Source organism: Alternaria infectoria (genome assembly GCF_024043175.1).
Source record: "Alternaria infectoria strain BMP 0036 chromosome Unknown scaffold_14, whole genome shotgun sequence".
NCBI lineage: Eukaryota > Fungi > Ascomycota > Dothideomycetes > Pleosporales > Pleosporaceae > Alternaria > Alternaria infectoria.
In genome coordinates, this window is record NW_026250703.1 from 791583 (window position 1) to 809649 (window position 18067).

The window sequence follows — 18067 nt, forward strand, 5'->3', positions numbered from 1 at the left end:
GTTTGGGAAGACGCGGCAAGACATACTTCTCGGGGCGAGTTCCTGTCTGGAAATACCATTACACTAGTGGTCAAATCGATATCAACCGGGATACTTCTCGTTTCTTCTTCGATCCACGACGAGTGCAAGCCAATTCTCGACCGCAAGCTCAATGCTCTCCAAGTTGAGCCACTACGTCTCATCGTCGACAAGCAGAGTCTGTTGACCCTGACGAGACACAAGAACAGCCTTCTTTGGTGTCTCCAGGACTTCATGAGATTCAAGACTGGACAGAGCCACTCACAGTGCTGGGATGAGGGCAAGGCTCAACTATCGGGTGTCATGTTCAACTTCAACTTCAATTGCCGAGAATATGCGCGCCTCATCGAATTCCTAAGTTTGATAACGAAACTTCGTTTGAAGCGTTTGCCTCGCTCCAGCGTTATAGCTGTACGACACAAAGGCTTCTATGGCGAGAGATTGCAAGTGAGCAACGACTTTGTCAACCCTGCGCGGTGTCCAATGTTCGGGTTTCCACCGCCTACTTGGACATACTATCCTCTGAAGCAGGATATGCAGCAAGACGAGTACAATATGAGGGACGACTTTACGGAACTGATTCGCTTATGCGGCAATGACCCCCACTTGAACTTTATCAAGTTCGTTGAGCCTGGAACGCTGGAAGAATGGGCTAGAGATTGGGAGGAGGGCGAATGGGCGACCTCGACCTAGGTACTGTGAGCGATATAGTGACAAACCCGAAAAGGATACCCTGGCTACACTCTTGAGGCACAGAAAGCGGCGCTATGCATTTCCAATGAGCGGGATAGCAGGAGAGAAGGGTACAAATGTGGTTTGCAACATCCCTACCGTGCTTTGCAACATAGCACGTCTGGATTTTCCTTGCCTCTATATATCTACAGACAGACCAGGGTCGAAATCCACGTCTCCTAGCCCGCCAAGCAGTCCCCCGAAAAGACCTCCGTTAATGCTTTGCAGTGTCCAGTCATCAAGCGCCCCCGCATCGTTCGACGAATCAAGGAACGACCACCGATTGTCCCACTCCGTGAGTGATGACTGTGTCTGGTCAGCTACCTGAGTAGACAGCGTCTCCTCAGCCAACGGGATATCGGAGGCTAGCCTGCGCTGTAGGCTGATGGTGCCAAAATACGGCAAGTGAAGCTGCAAGACCGCCTTCTCAGCGTCCATGAACTGGCCATCAAATTCCGTCGCCAGCCCATCATCTGTCTCACTAGCCGAAGTATTGTAGCCAGTCCCATTTGCCGATGCCGCTTCGGCGTCGAGAAGATACTGTATGATACTCGATAGCTTCGTGGCGAGAGCATCGTCGCTCCTCTCTCCCAATACCTTGACCGTTAGCTCCATCAAAGCGCGATCGCTCGGACGGCTATGATCGAAAAGTGCTTTGTGCCGAATCATCGATTGGTTCTGCGAATCGATATGGGTCAAACACAGCACCATGAGGGCGACGAAAGCCAAACAATCGACTCCTCTGCAATAATACGGACCGCGTTTCCAGTTGCGAAACGCGATATATCGACTCATGATTTCGCGGGCGGCATGCACAGCTGTCGCTTTACTTTCTTCGCACCTATCGTCGCCCGACGAGCGAAGAACATACGGTAGATGCAGGCGTATAACGAGGTAGAAGTGCGACAGCTGATACATATTCCTTACAACCTCATGCATCGGATCCGAGTCGCCCCCGTCCTTGTTGTCAAAGTCTCGAATAAGCCACCAGTCCGACGGCATCAGCTCCGTCACCTCCTTGAACAAGTCGTCAATTTCCCGGACCCTTTTCTCCGTAACATCGCGCGGCTCTCCTACTCTACGCGCCAAGATACGATCTCCAATGACGCATTGCAGCCTCGCGATGCGGTCCAGCGGATGGCACTTTGCTATAACTTCAGCGCTCAGCCCGACTGTCTGCAGCGAAGACTGCGGCAGCCCCAGTGTCAACGAGAGGTAGCGATCCATCTCCACAATACGACAGCACAGCTGGTCTGGATCGAGGCCCTCGCGCGTCTTGGGATCCACCACTTTGACAGAAGCTCGTTTAGCATTACCACGATGCAGACCCAACATCTGCGCTACGGCAACGGCGCGGCGCACATTCAGCCACGCGCGGTGTAGGTTCCCAGCGTAGTTCTGGGTAATGGCTTCGATCATGATGCACTCGACGCCCTCAACAGAGGCGGTTAGCTCGTCACTGGAGGTTACCAGTCGCGTTGCTGTATCCATGGCATGAGCCATGACTTTACTGAGATGCTCTCGCTGGCTTCTGGGTATACAGTCATCGGATAGTGCGCCCTGCACTATATTGCTGAGTAAAAGGAGTTTCCGCGCTATTAGTACTGGATGCGATCCTGGTGGTGGTAGCTGCAATATCTTTCGTGGGCTATCTGGAACCTGGTTCATCAGGTTGGCAGAGGATGTCGTTAGTTTCATGTGCATGTGCGTGGAGATGCTGACAGGTAGCTTGCAGATGTAGTCGAGATCTTGGGTTGTAGGCCATGCTGCGACGAGGTCTCGGGATATATCAGTGTATATATCGCTAAGTGCTGGTTCTGGTTGTTGCGAGAGATCTGTGAGTGTTGATGTGGTTTCTGTGGAGGTGGATGATGTGATGTTGATGTTTCTTGTGTGATCCTTGTGAGTGTCAGAGATGAATGTAGGATAGACCCCAGCACGCTACACATACTATTGTGCTCCTCGGTCTCTCCAGGACTGCATCTCCCGGATACTCGTCAGCAATGTCGTGGCGCCTGTCTGTCGACGATCCAATAAGTCGCTCAAGCAACGTCTCCACCCGACCCAAACGCGTCTCTAATCCAGCATCTCCTCTCTTGTTCTCATTCGGTTCATCCGCAAACTCCTGACTAACACAGTCTGTTTTGCGTCGCACGCAGTTACTACATTTGGACTTGGTAGGTGATGCCCAGATGCATCGGACTTTCCGTTTCTTACACTCCCAGCAACTTTGAGTACCTTTGCGTACTTTACGCCGCTTTGCCGCTCTTTCGTCTTCATAAGGGTTGGTCTGAGGTGACCGGGAGGGGGACGGGTGCATATTCGATTGTGTGTTGATGGAGGTTGGGGAGGGAAGTGACAAGAGTGGCTGGTGCAGTAGGGCAGTGGTATTCGGCCGAAATCTCGGACGAAAGCTCCGGACGGGTTACACAGTAGAGACAGTACATTTTTCGCTATTAGAAACTTACTACTGCTGCAGTTAGTCTACGCCATCGCATTACCCCGAAGACCGGCTGCGCAACATGGTTCATTCGACTGTCTTATCACGGCTTCCCCTCCCATGCCTTGCGCAAAAACGTCCTCACATCCGTGAACTCATAATCGGGCAACAATCGGTTCCATTCATCTCCCACATCGAAGGCACCTGCCCCAAAAGCCTTAGTGAAGCCAATCAGTACCATTTTTGCCATCTCCCCAGCCATCGCCGGTGGGACGGCATTATGTTCAAATTCCGGTAACCAGGAGGCAGTCCAGTTCCCGTTTTTCAAGTCCTCGTTGGAGAGTCTTTCGATGGCAAAGGGTCCACCTGTGATATCTTATTAGTAAACAAGCAGACAGCGGCACGGCTCATCTGAGCTGGAAGAAGGCGAAGGACTGACCTCTTATTTCTTCGCCAAGAGCAACGAGCTCCTTGATGGAGATGCGCGAGCCTCGAATGCCGCCCACGACCGGCCATTCGCCCTCGTAATCGATTGCTCGCGCGACAACGCCGGCGAGATCTTGTACCGTAGTCAAGACGATGGTATCGTCATCCCCGCCTTCTCGCATGATGGCCCTACGATTCTCGAAATCGTAAATCATCCGGAGCGGCGTGAGATGTTTGGCTGACTTGTATGGAACGGTTAAGTAGTTGGAAAAGAGACCAGGCTGGAAAAGAGTGTACTCGATGACTTTTCTGTCTTTGTTGATCTCGGCTAGGTATTCGCGTATCGTGTCCTTGAACGAATACCACGGCGTGTGCTCTAAGATAGATCTGGATCATGGTTAGCAAGCGCAGAAGAGTGGGCGATTGCAATGACTTACGAGACCCATTCGCTGGGTACGAAACGCTTTACCCCAGCCTTGATTGAGGCATCGATGAGATTCTTCTGGAAGGTGACCCCTTGTTGCAGATCCAGTGGCGCGATGAAAGATAGTACTACGTCTACGCCTTGTAGATGACTAGTCAGTTGAGCCACGTCTTCGTAGTTGGCTTTCACTAGTTTGACGGGCGAGTCGGTAGACTCGGTGGGGACGTCCTAGAAGATATGTCAGTATCAAGTAAGGTGAGCGACACGTGATAATGACCTTGCGTGTGAAAATCACAATCTCGTGCTTCTTCGTGGCGAGGAGAGCATCGATGCACTCTTGCCCTACGTCTGGAAAGATGTTAGTTCATCCAGTCAGTATGATCCGCGGGAAACCTACTTCCAGCACCGCCTGCAATTGCGATTTTGACCATGTTGGGCAATGGGGTTGTGTTCAGTGAAGTGGATAGAGACAAGGGATTGGTGTTAATTTGATTGGAATGATTCGTGTTGCTAAGTGCTTGTGATGATACATCTACCGCGCATGTTGTTTCTCTTATACGAGAGGGAAGGCCGAGTTTTCGGCCGAATGGTGTAGTGTCTCGCTGGTGCGTAGTTGGTCCCCCGAAAACTCGGTGTAATGATTGCAAGACAAACTAGCGAGTGTATGCTACTCGTCAGTAATCAATATACTCCCAACGGGTGATAGTCGCTACGTTTTCTTGTCCGATGTTGATCAACGTCCTCCGTATCCTAGCAAACTCCCGCAACTGGAGAGTGGAATGCCTCCCTTGGACTCGGGGTTGCAGCACAGTTGCTCCGATCGAACGTTCATGGTCTCGCAATTCACTCCGAGGTCCGCTCGAGAAGCTGCGCAACAATGGCGCTGCCAGAACCCGCTGTGAGTGCTTTGCACAGCAGCAATACCATCACGAACACGCGAATGTTCCAACGTTGAGCCGTATGCAACGCTTGGGAAGAAAGCCATGGTGCACTGAGCATGTTGAGGCCCCTTGCTCTCTTCAACAAGCACTTTCAAGCACCTGCACGACTGATGGCTGGCTTTCAGTCGCGCGATTTTGTCCAAACACCGATGGGTATGTCATTTCCTTGGGCGTATATTGCGTCGAATAGCTAGTGGGACGAGAAATCGATCTAACGTAGTACGGATTTATATACAGCGGTGGGTGTAATCGATTGGTGCCGGAAGTTGTATCCCAGATCCAGAATTGGAGCGAAGTATAGCGTGGGTCGTAAGACTGTGAGTAGTACTTTGCCTACTTGCTCCTCAAACCTATGGTTTCGTAATCCACTTACATTGTCAAAAATGAAAAATTCATCCTCAAGAATTCAGTGGTGGCAACATCGTACGGACAGTCCGCGACGGCGGCGAGCGCAAAAAGATGGACTTGCAGGGAATCGAACCCTGGACCACTCCCATGCTAAGGGAGTATTATACCACTAAACCACAAGCCCGGTTGTTGAGATCTTGCTCAAATTTGAAGCGAATTGTTGATTCGCTGGTTGATGGAGGTTTGCCAGACAGATGTGTTTATATTGCGCAATGTGAGAGGTGACATGTAACGGCGGCGCCAACGGACTTGCTGGTTCATGTGGGACGGATAGGGGCTTCCCTCCCATGCTACGGCATGTCCCGGTAGCGGGAATGTCGATGATTCGTTTGCCGCTGTTCAAGAGGACGACAGATACGATACTACAATGTTTGAGTTGTCATGGGCCAAGGTGTTGCTCGTCGAGTACATCGCCATGGCCAATGATGTTTGAGGACGAAGTCCTTCGTGCGGTCGAGCTGATGCCGGTTCGCCGAACCTTCGGGCGAGTGGAACCCACTGCGCTTGGCTATTTCCAGCTGGCAACGATACATCCCAACGCTTGCATGTCGCAATGCTTCGATAAAGTCTCCGTGTTTGTAAATAACGGTGGTCGTTCTTGCTGAGAGATCGCGCTGTATCCAGCAGGTGCGCATAGCTGTTTGCGACAAAGGCCGACCTTCCTTCGATATCGTATACAGCTGGCGTATCCTAGAGAGGCTGGTTGCGCGATACAACGCGCCTTGTAGTAGTCGCGTGCGACGAGCGATCGCGATCCCGATGGAGAGTAGTTGCGTGGGGGATGCAGGTGGTTGGTGGAAGGCGGGGAGCTAGGTGGATTGGCGTCGGTAGCTGGCTAGCACCTGCCAAGCTCCAACCTTTGAGACTCATTTTCACCACTCACACTTCACCGCCGATGTATAGGCAGCGTTTTTTATGTCAAAAATCAGATGTAGCCATTTATGGATGTTGGCTTTATGTTCAGACGTCAAACAAATTCTCGCAGCCGATCTTGTTTTCTCTATCTATCGCATTGTCCAATTTCGTGCACATCTATCTTCACATCCATTATTTCATCCTCGCTTCAATCCAACTCCCCATCTGAATCTTCGCTAGACTCGTCACTCGACAGCTCCTCTTCTTTAAACACTCCGTCAAAGGTCTTGAGGCTCCATCTTGACTCCATCTCTTCCAGTTCCAGTTCTTCGCTAACCTCGAAACGCGCATCCTTGAAATCCTGAACAATTTCTTCAACATCCGCGTCAAGCTCTTCTGAGCATTCAATTGTCACCGCGAACTTGGGACGATACATGCCGGAGTCGGACGCGTCCCAGCGGGGATTGATGATGTCTCCGATGGCAGAGGGGAGCAGTTCCACAAATTTCTCGCAAGCGGCGTCGTTCCCAATCCAGACACCGACCTCGATTCGCTCGTTTGTCTTGAGGTATAGATTTGCGAGGCGCATCCACATCTGATACATAACCGCGTCCATCCGAACTTGCTCGACTAGGTTTCTGCGGGTGAATATGGTATCGAAATTCTCACGCTCGTCATCGGCCAGTCCCATGTTCGGTGGGACATAGCCTTGTCGGGCATTTCGAATATCGGCAAGGACTTCAGGGACGAAGTGGAAGTAATCGCAGTCTGCGATGAGCTGAGCCGGGCCACACTTCTGGGTTTCCTCGTCGATGACCTTTTCAGCTTCGTTTCGAATTGCCTTTGACACGGCGACTATAGCGCGTTCGATATACGAGAATCTGACGACAACCACCGGCGTTCTGATGTTGTCTCGTCGTGCTATTGCGTACTTCGTGGTACAGTGGAGGTTTTTGTAGACTTCAGCACGCAGCTCAGCTGGTAGTCTTTCGAACGGAAAAGGAGTGTTCGCCATGTCCTGGATACCGTCAGCAATCTTTCCAATGGCGTATGTGTACTGAAAACGAAGTGAGGCAGGATTCGGTGTCTAGTCGGAGGGCGTGGGTCGCGCACTTAGATCATCGAAGCCTCCGCGGTCCTTAATGAGCTCGTGCAAAGGAGTACCAAAACCACTGAATACTTACGCGCTAGGTAGGCTTGATAGAACTGTGTGTAAGTTTGGTAAGTGCACTTGCAGTCGAATATTCTGTGTATTAGAGACTCAATTTGGTCCCGGATGGTAGGCTTATTTATATACTCGAGCGGGGTATCGCCACGAGAGTAGGCCGACGCATTGACTCGGCCATTTGGTAGACAGTCAAGGTATAGTTGTCTTATTCATTACTGCAGCCCTTGGTGTTCATATATCTGTCGTGGGTTTGCTATCCGGCGCATCGGCCGGGTCACGAGAGCGCGAGACTCCACATGATCTTGTCATCGCAAACTTTCGAGATACCGCGCGCTACACTTCTGTTCGAAAGCAGACACCGATAACCCTTTACAGTATCAGCCTGGCCAACAAGCTCCCGAAATCGGTCTCCTGTACAATGAAGAAGCAGCGCAACACTGGACAGCCACGAAAAGTGGATTTGGCGTTTCGACTCATATGCCCAGATCCGGAATAAACATCCAGCGATACTCTGGACTCTAGTGACAGTTCGTATACTACCTCGTTTCGTCATCTTGTTTGTTCGAGTCATTTGTTATTCATGTCAACGTTCTTCCAAGCGGACGACAAACATTTGTCTCGCACTCTTGATGGTGATGGCAAATTGAGCGCTAGTAATTATCAAAGACGTTACAGAAAGGAGATCAGCCTAGTTCAGGAGTACCACCAGACTCTTTATCGCTTGCGTTGTTCTTCGATCTAGATCAAAATTACCACTATCGGTAGGAGATTGTCAATGAACGAAATAAGAACTACTGCTGATCTTCAGCCCACTCATTAGTAACAGCTTGGGAGTGTGGCAAGAAAGCTAAATAAAGCCAACCGACACCCGAGATGGATAACTCATGATGAAACTCCTGGACAAAAGGAACGATAACGCAGGCTCAATGACCTAAGTATTTCTGAAGGACGCTCGCAACTGTCGCAGTCCGACGGCGTAAAGTATCGTCGAATGATGCCCGACGTTTACAAATTATATTAGTTCGCTCCCTGATCGACTTCGCCATCCCCGTACCAGGTATCTGGATTACCCCAGAACACGTGGAGGGAGACCTCAAAACTCGGCTCGGTCTCGATCGGCAAAGCCCTAACCAAAAGCAAAGTGACGTCACACAGCGCAGGAACGTCCAACCTGCCTGATTAGCCTTGCTTTCCCCATGAAATCCACCCAAGCGCCCGTCTGCAGGGACCATCCGTGTCACTGTACATAACTACCCTTGATCCGGCTAACGCGACGCTACGGAAGGGTGGTGTTGACACACCTGCAAATCTGCCGAGGCCAACGCTCGACTTCTTTACGCCCCACAACGCGAACACGAGACCGCTGATGAACGCTAGGGGCCAACGACCATGACGATCCGGATACCTTTCCACGGAGGAGGTCCTGTAGGCGCGTGACTCTAGACTACCTTGTTGACCGCAACAGAGGTCTGACTGGTGAAGATGACTCCTAGGCAAGTTACTCGAAACTAAAATCGTCAACCAAAGCGCGTTTGAGACTTGAGCTGATTCGAGGCAGTTGGAAGCATTCTTCCCCAGTCATGCCGTGGGAACTAACAATATGTGGCTGAAGTCAAGAACGAACGTTTCCGGACGATGCTGCAGGAAGCTTGCATATCCGGCTGACGGACGGCTTGCAGCAGCCGTTAAGCTGCGAATAAGGCAACCTTCCCACAGACATGGCTTGCTGAACTATGTGTTCTCCACCGCAAATACGAGAACTTCTCAGGATCCTAACGCCACAACGGCCCGCCGCGGAAGGACAGTGCCGGCGACCGAATACGATGGCTTATGGTAAGCATATGGGGTCGATGGTCAGCAAGGCAGACGTAACCCAGTTGCGAGGCTGAGAAGAGACGATAAGTTTGGCACGTCATCACATCGCGTTAACAACATGGTCACGCCTCCAGTATGCATCTGTCCCCAGACTTTCTACCTGAATAGAGAGTAGTCGGAGGAGTCTGAACTAGCGGGGTGTGTTGACAGTTCGAGTAAGGATCCGCGCGCCGGGCCGCTTTGCAGGTCAGGGTGAAGGGCCAACTGCTCGAAAGCCTTCGGTTCTTGGACTTGTTTATTTCCGCCTCTTCTTCTGAGACCGCCTCGGTTCGGCTAGGCCCTTGTAATTTCCACTCCTCCTGCTATCAGCGAATGAGAGTTATATCTCAGTCTCTGGCTTTCGCACTTGGGACTAGCCGAAAACATTTATTACACCTCCTTCTTCATATGGCCTAAAGTAGGTCGCTGACTGTCCAAATACTAAAATATATTCTAGCCCCTCATACTCTCCCCAAATCTCACGGAGCTGCCATGGTGTCAGGCGACGAGGCAAACCCCCAGTCGGCGAGCCGTTTCGATCCACCTTGCAGAGAACCCGTGGCCGCCTGATCATACTAACAGTGTGCTATGCATCAACTTCACTACTACCATGACTAGTCTACACAAACGCGGACGGACGATGTGACTTCATTACATGTTCTCGTACGACATCGTGAACGCTACCCCTGGTGTACTAGAGTGGCTTATAGGTTATTCGAAAGATCTTCGGACAGAAGACTACATTTGGGGGCTAGCGACTCCATCAACTTGAACGCGGGACCGGTGAAGTATCTCGGATTGGGTGACTGGGCTGCGCCTCTGTCGTCAGCTAGGGGCCCCTTTGGCAATTTGCCTCTTGGAGACTCACGATGTAGTGAACTACGTGCCGTCTAGTACGATCAGCTGAAGGCCCGTGAATAAGTTAAATAGTCCTCTGGTCGCACAGTGTAACAGTCAAGCAACTGGACATTCATTCCAGCAGCTCCATTCCAGGCACCCTTTTTCGTTTCAGGCTGGGAAAAGCAACTTCGTTACTGCAACCAATCATTACATCCTCCTCACAATGAAGAGTTCGTCTCTTTTGGCTTGCTTGTTCGCGGCCGGCGCACAGGCATGGATGCCCGCGGACCGCGATCTTGCTGCCTTCAACCGCACCACCGGCGACCTGAGCAAACGTGCCCCTAATCTTCCTAGTCCGAAGATTCGAGGAGTCAACCTCGGTGGATGGCTACTCTCGGAGCCATGGTTGATGAATCAAGAGTGGTCAGAGATGGGCTGCGGTGACTCCTGCTCCGAGTTTGACTGTGTCAATAAGCTTGGACAGTCTCAAGCGAATGATGCATTCGACGCTCATTACGCTCGCTGGATCACACCAAGCATGATTCAATCCATGCACGATGCTGGTTTGAACACCATTCGCATTCCGATTGGATATTGGAGTCTTCACAGCCTAGTGGATAGCAGCGAGCACTTCCCCGAGATGAATCTGAAGTATCTTGACGATATTATCGACAAGGCTGCAGGACTGGGCATGTTCGTCGTTATTGACCTCCACGGCGCTCCCGGTTCGCAAAAGGTCGGCGATGCATTTACTGGACAGGTAAGCCTTCAACACTCCAATATTCCTCGACTCGACTCTAACATCCACCACAGTGTCTCCCTGAAGCGTATCTTCCAGGATTCTTTTCACAAGCCAACTACGACCGCGCAGCCAAGTGGCTTGAATGGATGACCAAGCGTATTCACAACACTCCTTCATACAAGGCCGCAGTCGGTATCATTGAAGTCGTGAACGAGCCGCAGACATCGCGTGATAAGGGCGGTATGCCCCAAGCCGAGAAAGACACTCTTACTCAAAAGTACTACCCACAAGCCCTCAAGGCTGTCCGAGACGCCGAGAACTCTCTTAAGATTCCCGACGACCAGCGTCTTCACGTCCAATTCATGGACTCTCTATGGGGCGCCGGCAACCCCAAATCCAACCTCCCATCAGACTCCAAGGTCATCTTTGACGATCACAACTACGTCGGCGGAGCTGTAACGGCGATCAATGCCGACGCCAAGCAGGGCGATTACATGTATTACACATGCCACACTGACAACCGCCTGACCGACGGCGACACCCCCAAGATCGTCCAAGAATGGAGCCTCACCGTCAACAACGAGTACAGCACCGAGTTTGACTGGAAGCTCGATTCCACAACACAATTCTACAAGGATTGGTTCATTGCCCAGCAGCGACTGTATGAGAAGACTGAGGGCTGGATCTTCTGGACGTGGAGGACACAGCTCAACGATCCACGATGGGACTACAGCTACCTGATCTACAAGAACTGGGTACCCACCTCCAAAGCAGGACTGGATGCTAGCGCCAACAAGGACGTCTGCGCGACGTGGAACCATAGGAGAAGGAGGACACGGGGCAGGCAGTAGGAGTGTCGTGGTGTCTACTCATGCTCGCGGCGCCGCGCATGAAGGGGTTTAGTAAATATTCTGTTGTCTTCTAGTGCTTGTTAGCCACACAGGCTACCGTTAGCAGGGATCCTTTCCGTGTAACGAAATCTTACATTTGTATCATACTTTACACAACAGTCCCGTCCTGTCTCCTATCATGATGCATTGCGCTTCTCGGCTGCATTTGCTAAAAGTGTCCACGCGAGCACAACTGCAGTGATCTTTCCCCTATCCTAACATATCGCCACAGCACGAAAGGTAAAGACTCTGTGCCAAGGTGATCGCGACTCCTGAAACCCAATGAACGAGCGGTGAGAGTCCATCGTGTGATCCATCATCGTGCGACGACCGGTCACGATCGACACACGATTTTATATCAGAGATCGAGTTCCTTCTTGTAGATCAGTGTGGTCAGGCGACTGAGGAGGTCGACGAGCCATTTTGATCGGGTTGCGTTAGCCGCGGCGGTCGAGTGCCGATGTTGACCGTTTTCAGAGGTCAGATGGTTATGTCAGCTAGTGTAACAGGAGAGAAACTACAGAGTACATGTAGGACAGACATCGGGAACAGGCGATGTAGGTCTAACGGAGTAAACGGAGATGAGGTTTGTCTTGGTAGGCCGTGTGGTGTTAGCGGTGACCACATTTGTGCTGTTAGCTGACATGAAATCTCGCTGTGAGAAAGTACCTTCTAGTTCCGCTGGGTCTTGACAGGACGTGATCGATCGAACTTGAAGAGGCTGGTACAGCATTATGCACTTGTTCAACCTCTCGTTTCAGAGGCGAAAGGGGTGAGCCTTAGTTTCGCGAAGCTCTTGTGGAAGGCGGTTGTGAACGTCTGTCATGATGTAACAATTCAATTCAACACTGCGCAGGGGAACCGCAGAGCTGCATCTAACACCAGACCCAGGCCATAAAGGCGGTATATCGTTCCAAACGCCTGTATTGCAAACCCAAAATGCAAAGATGGAAACGCCGAACTATTTCCGTAAACACCGATCCGTGAGTGCGTACGCAATCCTAAAGTACAAAGAATTATGAGATATTAACAGGCCATGTCGGGCACGGTTCGTCGTTAGTCGTGACTTCAGAGGCGTCATAAACGCATGGGCAAAAGTATCAGAATATCTGAAAGACAGGGACGTCAGGCTAGCTGACGCTCTGCGAAAGAGCTGAAGATAGATGAGACGCAAACTTGGCGTCAATGCCGTCTTCCTGTACGCCGAGGCCGAGGCCTATACCACTATCGTCATGGTTTGGCTCTTGTTGGGAAGTGTTCATGTCGTACTCGTACTGAAAGCTCATGTTGTATTGTGATGATGGTTGAGTAAATCGTCCAGCATTGACTGATGATCTTGCGTTAGTCAACTACCATGTGAGGCTAAGTTGTGAATGAATAAACTCACCTTCCTGATTTGACCCATTGTCCTGGATGGTGACATGGCTAGCGTTGGATATGAAGGATTGATCTGGTCCAAAGTCGGCTTCCAGGCTGCTATACCTGCTCTCGTTGTTGCTGCCGCTGCCACCGTTGGTCATGGCCGCATTGAGGGATTCACCCATTACAGGCGAGTAGTTGGACGAGCTCCAGTCTGGGGGCGCATGGCCTAGAAACCCACCTAGTGAAGCTAACCATTGCGCCATCTCATCCACGAAGACCTTGGTGAGCCACCAACCTTGGAAACTGATTCCATTCTCGACGGTGATCTCGCGTATGGCGGCCGAACCAAGCGCACTGATGCAGTGCATGATCGTGCGAGCGTGTGCGCCAGGAAAGCGGGACGGCAATTGTGTCAAGAATGCTGCGATACGATCGATGACGGACTCTGAAGGATCTGCGGGTGGGTCGGGATATGCTGCGCGATGAATGGTACCGGAAGGCAATTGGATCTCCTGTGGTAGCGGGCCTAGCATCGAGCGGATCTCGGTAGTTAGGATGTTGTAAACCTCCTCGTGCGCACAGGAGGCGGGCAATTCGTTGGCAATGATGCGTTTGATGTTGACGTGCTCCAGCCAGTCAGCAAACATCTGGGTGCGATGGCTCTCTGCGGTGAGCATGACTGCTGCTGCGTGTGCAGCGGAATTCACACGAAGCATCTGTCGGAGAAGATGTGCGAACAATGTAGCGGGTTCCAGCTTTGCTTCGAGTACATGTATGGGCAGCGGCGCGAACTTGGCGGCAATATGTGCATGTAACGTCTTTGCAACGTTGTCGAGGAATTTTAATACTGCCGGTGGCGCTACCTGAAGGGTGAGCTGGGAAACGTTGCGAATCATCTTCTGGTACATCATCCAGTCGCACTCCTTGATCCATGGAGCCAGTTCGGGTGAAGCGAACAACTTCTGCACTGGCACAGTTAATGTCCCGTGGAAAGTACCAAAGAGGCGGAAGAATTGCTTCTCCTTGCAGTATCGCACTGAGTCGACCAGCGAAACGACATGTGAGCGGTACATGGCGACGAGATTATCGGCGGAATCGGGATCGGTACGCGCTGGTAAATAGGGTTTAATGTCAGGCAATTCGACTACGAAAGCATCTGGAGCTTCGAGGATATCTGGCGTTGGAAACTTGAGCTCGTGCTCGTACGACGTCTTGGTACGCGCGTGAGATGGGTAGAAATTGGACGAGTAGATGTCGGTGAACAAGACGCCGCGGGACGAGGCTGGAGTGTAGTAAGTGTTCTGCGGCTCCACGCGTGCCTCTCGTGGTGGAAAATGTGCGCTGTCTGCAGGTAACCGGGGGATAGCACTGAAGCTGTTAGCAATTGGCACACCAAGTTGTGGAAGGCACATACTCAAGGTTGAGTCTCGGTGTCCCAGAAGCCTGACGCTTCATAGCATGATGGGCAGCGGGGCCGTTGCTGCCCCGACGTGCCTCTTCGCCACTGTCGTTGTCGTTGATGAGTTCGAGATCGACGTAATGGTACTTGGACTCTCCGCGAACACCGAGGCGCCTGGTCTGGATGCCGGGGAAAATGACGCGAACGAGCTTGCCGAAAGATGCTGGGTTCAGGGGGATAACGCGATCGGTGCCGCAGCGCTCTGCGTACTTGGAGTAGACGCGGTTGCGCGGTACTGACGTCTTCGCAACACGGCAGACAGACTGTAACCTGGGGCGCGTTAGCACTGTTCCTGCGTGGAGGCGAAGTACCTACCATAACATGGCGAACAGTTGTTTCGACTTCTCTGCCTTGGATGTTCTGTCATTCTGGATGACCTCAGCTGCGACCTCCTTGAGGTTGCGGCCTTCGTTCTGATTCAGCAGCTGGCGCAATTCCTTGTCGTTGGTCGCGGCACCTGAGGTCGACGGCCTTTTTTTCTTATCCTCCGTATCCATCGGCGGCGCCATGAAACTGTGTTGCTGCGAATGTTGTGAATGCTGAGAGAGGGAGTTCTGGTAGGCATGGTGATCGGGTTGTGCGGGCTGACCGTTCGGTTGAGGGTGAGACGCGGTTGGGTCGGCTGGGTAACCAAGATACTGCTGAACACTTTCTAGACTCATATTGATAAGCTGGTCCTGCGCGCTGACCTGTTGCGCGGCCTGGAGTAATGCAGGCTGTAGCGCTTCACTGGTAGTGAATGGAGCATGATACTGCGGCTGCTGGGGAAATTGGTTGGGCCGCGGTTGCTGCGGTTGTTGGAATTGCTCGAACGAATGCACGCTCGTCGTCGACGCGCGTGAAAGAGGACGATTGCTTCTCGTAGACATTGACGTATTCGATCGTGACCGGCGGATATCGGTCATGTTGCGGACGCCGGCTGGCAGATTTTCCGTATGTTTACACCAAAACAATGCGATGGCAACGGCGCTGAGGAGGCGGCAACACAGTCGGCAGAGTGTCTAAAGTACGCGACGGTAATCCCAAGAAGACCAAGGTGTCGTGAGTAGGCTGATGGCGCTGCTCGCGTGTAGCTCGAGTCGCAGCTGTTTTCGGGGCTGGCGGGTTTGTTTGTTTGGGCCAGGGACTAGCTCAACACGTTGTTCCGGCAGATAGGATGTCACCAACGTGGTAGAATGCTCCGCAGAAGAATATCCGGCTCCAACAAGGGTCGTAGGCGTCGTCGGTCGCCCTCGAGCGGGTTTGTTGTGGGATAGGAATTGGATGTTTACGCTTCCGTCTGAACTCGGTCACGCCTGCAGCAACGGAGACTGGCCGGCGCGCTTGGACCTCAACGGTCACGTGCAAGTCGTCATAATGCCCGTGCAATCGCACTACTCTCTAATTGCCAATGTAAAGGAAAAAGAGACAGGTGAATGCGACATTACCAACGCCCGGGATACGGCTTCCTCGAACGGCTGGACCGATGCACGCGATCTTGTCTCATCGGCATGCCATTGCTGCGTTCTGGCTGGCTCGTGAAAGGCGGTGACGTATTTAGCGATGACGAGCCCACTTCCTCCATCCCACAATCTCCAGGCTCCACGTTCCTGCTCCTCCCTACCTACTGAACACATTGCAGCCCTTCTGCTTCTTCAACCACAACCCGTTGCATCCCACCCTTCTGCAACCCATCACACCCAACCCCCCAACAGCCCTCAACATGTCTGTCCAGGATAGAGCCCAGGCCCAGCTGTCGCAGCTCGACAAGGAGGTAAGCGCTCTCGCTTCTGCACAAGGCACAATTGTCAAAATACGCCTTGTCCCGACGATTCCGACAGGAAAAGCAACGGTTTTGATATGAAGCCACGTTTACTGACGATGTCGTGTTCCAGCTGTCCAAGTACCCCGCACTCAACAACTTTGAGAAGCAGACATCGGTCCCCAAGGTCTACATGATCCTTGGTCTCGCTGGTCTCTACTTCTTCCTCATCTTCTTCAACATTGCCGGAGAGTTCCTCGTCAACATTGCTGGATTCATCATTCCCGGTTACTACTCGCTCGAAGCCCTCTTCAGCGCCAGCAAGGTCGATGACACCCAGTGGTTGACTGTATGTGTACCCCGCTTTCTTATCGCTGGCAAGACAGCTGGCCAAATTGTGTCCACAATAAACTTGGGATGGGGCTAATGCGATGCCGCAGTACTGGGTTACCTTTGCCTTCTTGACCGTCTTCGAAAGCGCTGTGAATGCCGTCTACTGGTTCCGTAAGTACAGCCAGATCGTCTGCATGATCCGCAACTGACGTCCGCAGCCTTCTACTACACCTTCAAGTTTGTCCTTATCCTCTGGATGTCTCTTCCCCAGACTGCGTATGTAGCAGCCCCATCGCGCACATTAATACAAGCTTACACTCCCTAGTGGTGCCCAGATCGTCTTCCGCTCATTCCTGCAGCCCGTCTTCTCGCGCTACTTCTCCGCGACAGGCTCCACCGCTGCCGACCTCCGTGCCAAGGCCGACTCAGCTGGCAAGCCTCATGCCTCGTAGAGCAGTCGCGAGCATAACACTCTTCTGGCAGTCGCACGGCTAGACGATAATGATAAGGACGAAGTTCGGGATATAACCTCTGCTGTGCATGAGAGACCCAGCTTCTCAAGGTGTGCGGCTGTTGCAGCTTGGAAACGCTGTATGGACAATGGTTTACGAGCTACGGATAGCGTTCATGACAGGGTTGACGTACGAAAGAAGAGGCAGGCATCCTTACGTTTCATGATCATTTGCCCATAAGGGAACCAATCGGGTAGGAAGTTGTGGTCTTTGGCAGTGGGTTTTGGTGGATCGCTTGTGAGCAATAATATGATGTACCGAGTCTGGCTAGCCCTCTGGCTAGAATGAGTTACATATTCATTACCATTTTCAATCAAGGTCTCATATTCATGTTTATGGAAAGGAACCTTCAGCGACTTTCCTGATAACTCAAATACAAGAGTTGTCTAAAGAACCATACGCTATCATGGATGGATCTGAAGTTGCTGGCTATCCGTAGCGACTGGGATACCGTTGTGCTATCCTACTCAGCAACATTACATTGCCTACGATCCTTAGTGGTGGGATGTACATTGCGGTCAGAAAACTAACGTTTGTCCCAGACGCACTCGGCTTTGGCAGCCGGATCATGTACGGTATCCCCATATTCCTGTTCATCATGAGTCCAAGAAAAGTCCAAATTAACTCGTCCTAGATGTAAACAATAAGCCAGATTCGATAGCTTCATGCCTGTCATCACGGTGTTTGATTGTGTCGTCATAATATCTACCATTATTACACAGACTACAACCGAACGGGCGCTAAGAAAGCATACCTACATAGGTATATGAACCGCTTATTCAATGGCCTCAGGCATCGTGCCGCGCTGATGAGCCAAGATTACAGATTTCCTCAGACCCCGGGATTGTGGGGCCGGAAATTGGCTTGTTAGGTTGGCACCAATAAGACCCGAGTGGCTCTGATTATGTAATGACCTTAGCTC

General features: G+C 51.8%; 6 protein-coding genes and 1 non-coding gene across 7 annotated transcripts; 2 read left to right on the forward strand and 5 right to left on the reverse strand.

The window, feature by feature from the left end:
* Positions 1-888: 888 nt before the first annotated feature.
* Positions 889-1461, reverse strand: J4E92_008020 (uncharacterized protein; the record flags this gene model as incomplete). The annotated part of the gene is made up of 2 exons (XM_051499378.1): positions 889-1387; positions 1454-1461. The coding sequence occupies 2 exons, from the start codon at positions 1459-1461 to the stop codon at positions 889-891; spliced, it is 507 nt and encodes a 168-aa protein (XP_051350627.1).
* A 2136-nt stretch (positions 1462-3597) lies between these two features.
* On the reverse strand, positions 3598-4062 carry J4E92_008021 (uncharacterized protein; the record flags this gene model as incomplete). Its single annotated transcript, XM_051499379.1, has 2 exons — positions 3598-3990; positions 4054-4062. 2 exons carry the CDS (start codon positions 4060-4062, stop codon positions 3598-3600), a joined length of 402 nt encoding a protein of 133 aa, XP_051350628.1.
* Positions 4063-5441: 1379 nt separating this feature from the next.
* Positions 5442-5513, reverse strand: J4E92_008022. The gene has a single exon. It is a non-coding gene; the product is annotated as a tRNA-Ala (tRNA).
* Positions 5514-6452: 939 nt separating this feature from the next.
* On the reverse strand, positions 6453-7259 carry J4E92_008023 (uncharacterized protein; the record flags this gene model as incomplete). Its single annotated transcript, XM_051499380.1, has 1 exon — positions 6453-7259. The coding sequence occupies one exon, from the start codon at positions 7257-7259 to the stop codon at positions 6453-6455; it is 807 nt and encodes a 268-aa protein (XP_051350629.1).
* Positions 7260-10329: 3070 nt separating this feature from the next.
* On the forward strand, positions 10330-11699 carry J4E92_008024 (uncharacterized protein; the record flags this gene model as incomplete). The annotated part of the gene is made up of 2 exons (XM_051499381.1): positions 10330-10866; positions 10920-11699. 2 exons carry the CDS (start codon positions 10330-10332, stop codon positions 11697-11699), a joined length of 1317 nt encoding a protein of 438 aa, XP_051350630.1.
* A 1388-nt stretch (positions 11700-13087) lies between these two features.
* Positions 13088-15221, reverse strand: J4E92_008025 (uncharacterized protein; the record flags this gene model as incomplete). The annotated part of the gene is made up of 3 exons (XM_051499382.1): positions 13088-14468; positions 14515-14829; positions 14875-15221. 3 exons carry the CDS (start codon positions 15219-15221, stop codon positions 13088-13090), a joined length of 2043 nt encoding a protein of 680 aa, XP_051350631.1.
* Positions 15222-16261: 1040 nt separating this feature from the next.
* YOP1 (ER membrane protein DP1/Yop1) lies at positions 16262-17085 on the forward strand (the record flags this gene model as incomplete). The annotated part of the gene is made up of 5 exons (XM_051499383.1): positions 16262-16312; positions 16434-16649; positions 16741-16804; positions 16852-16909; positions 16959-17085. 5 exons carry the CDS (start codon positions 16262-16264, stop codon positions 17083-17085), a joined length of 516 nt encoding a protein of 171 aa, XP_051350632.1.
* Positions 17086-18067: the final 982 nt, after the last annotated feature.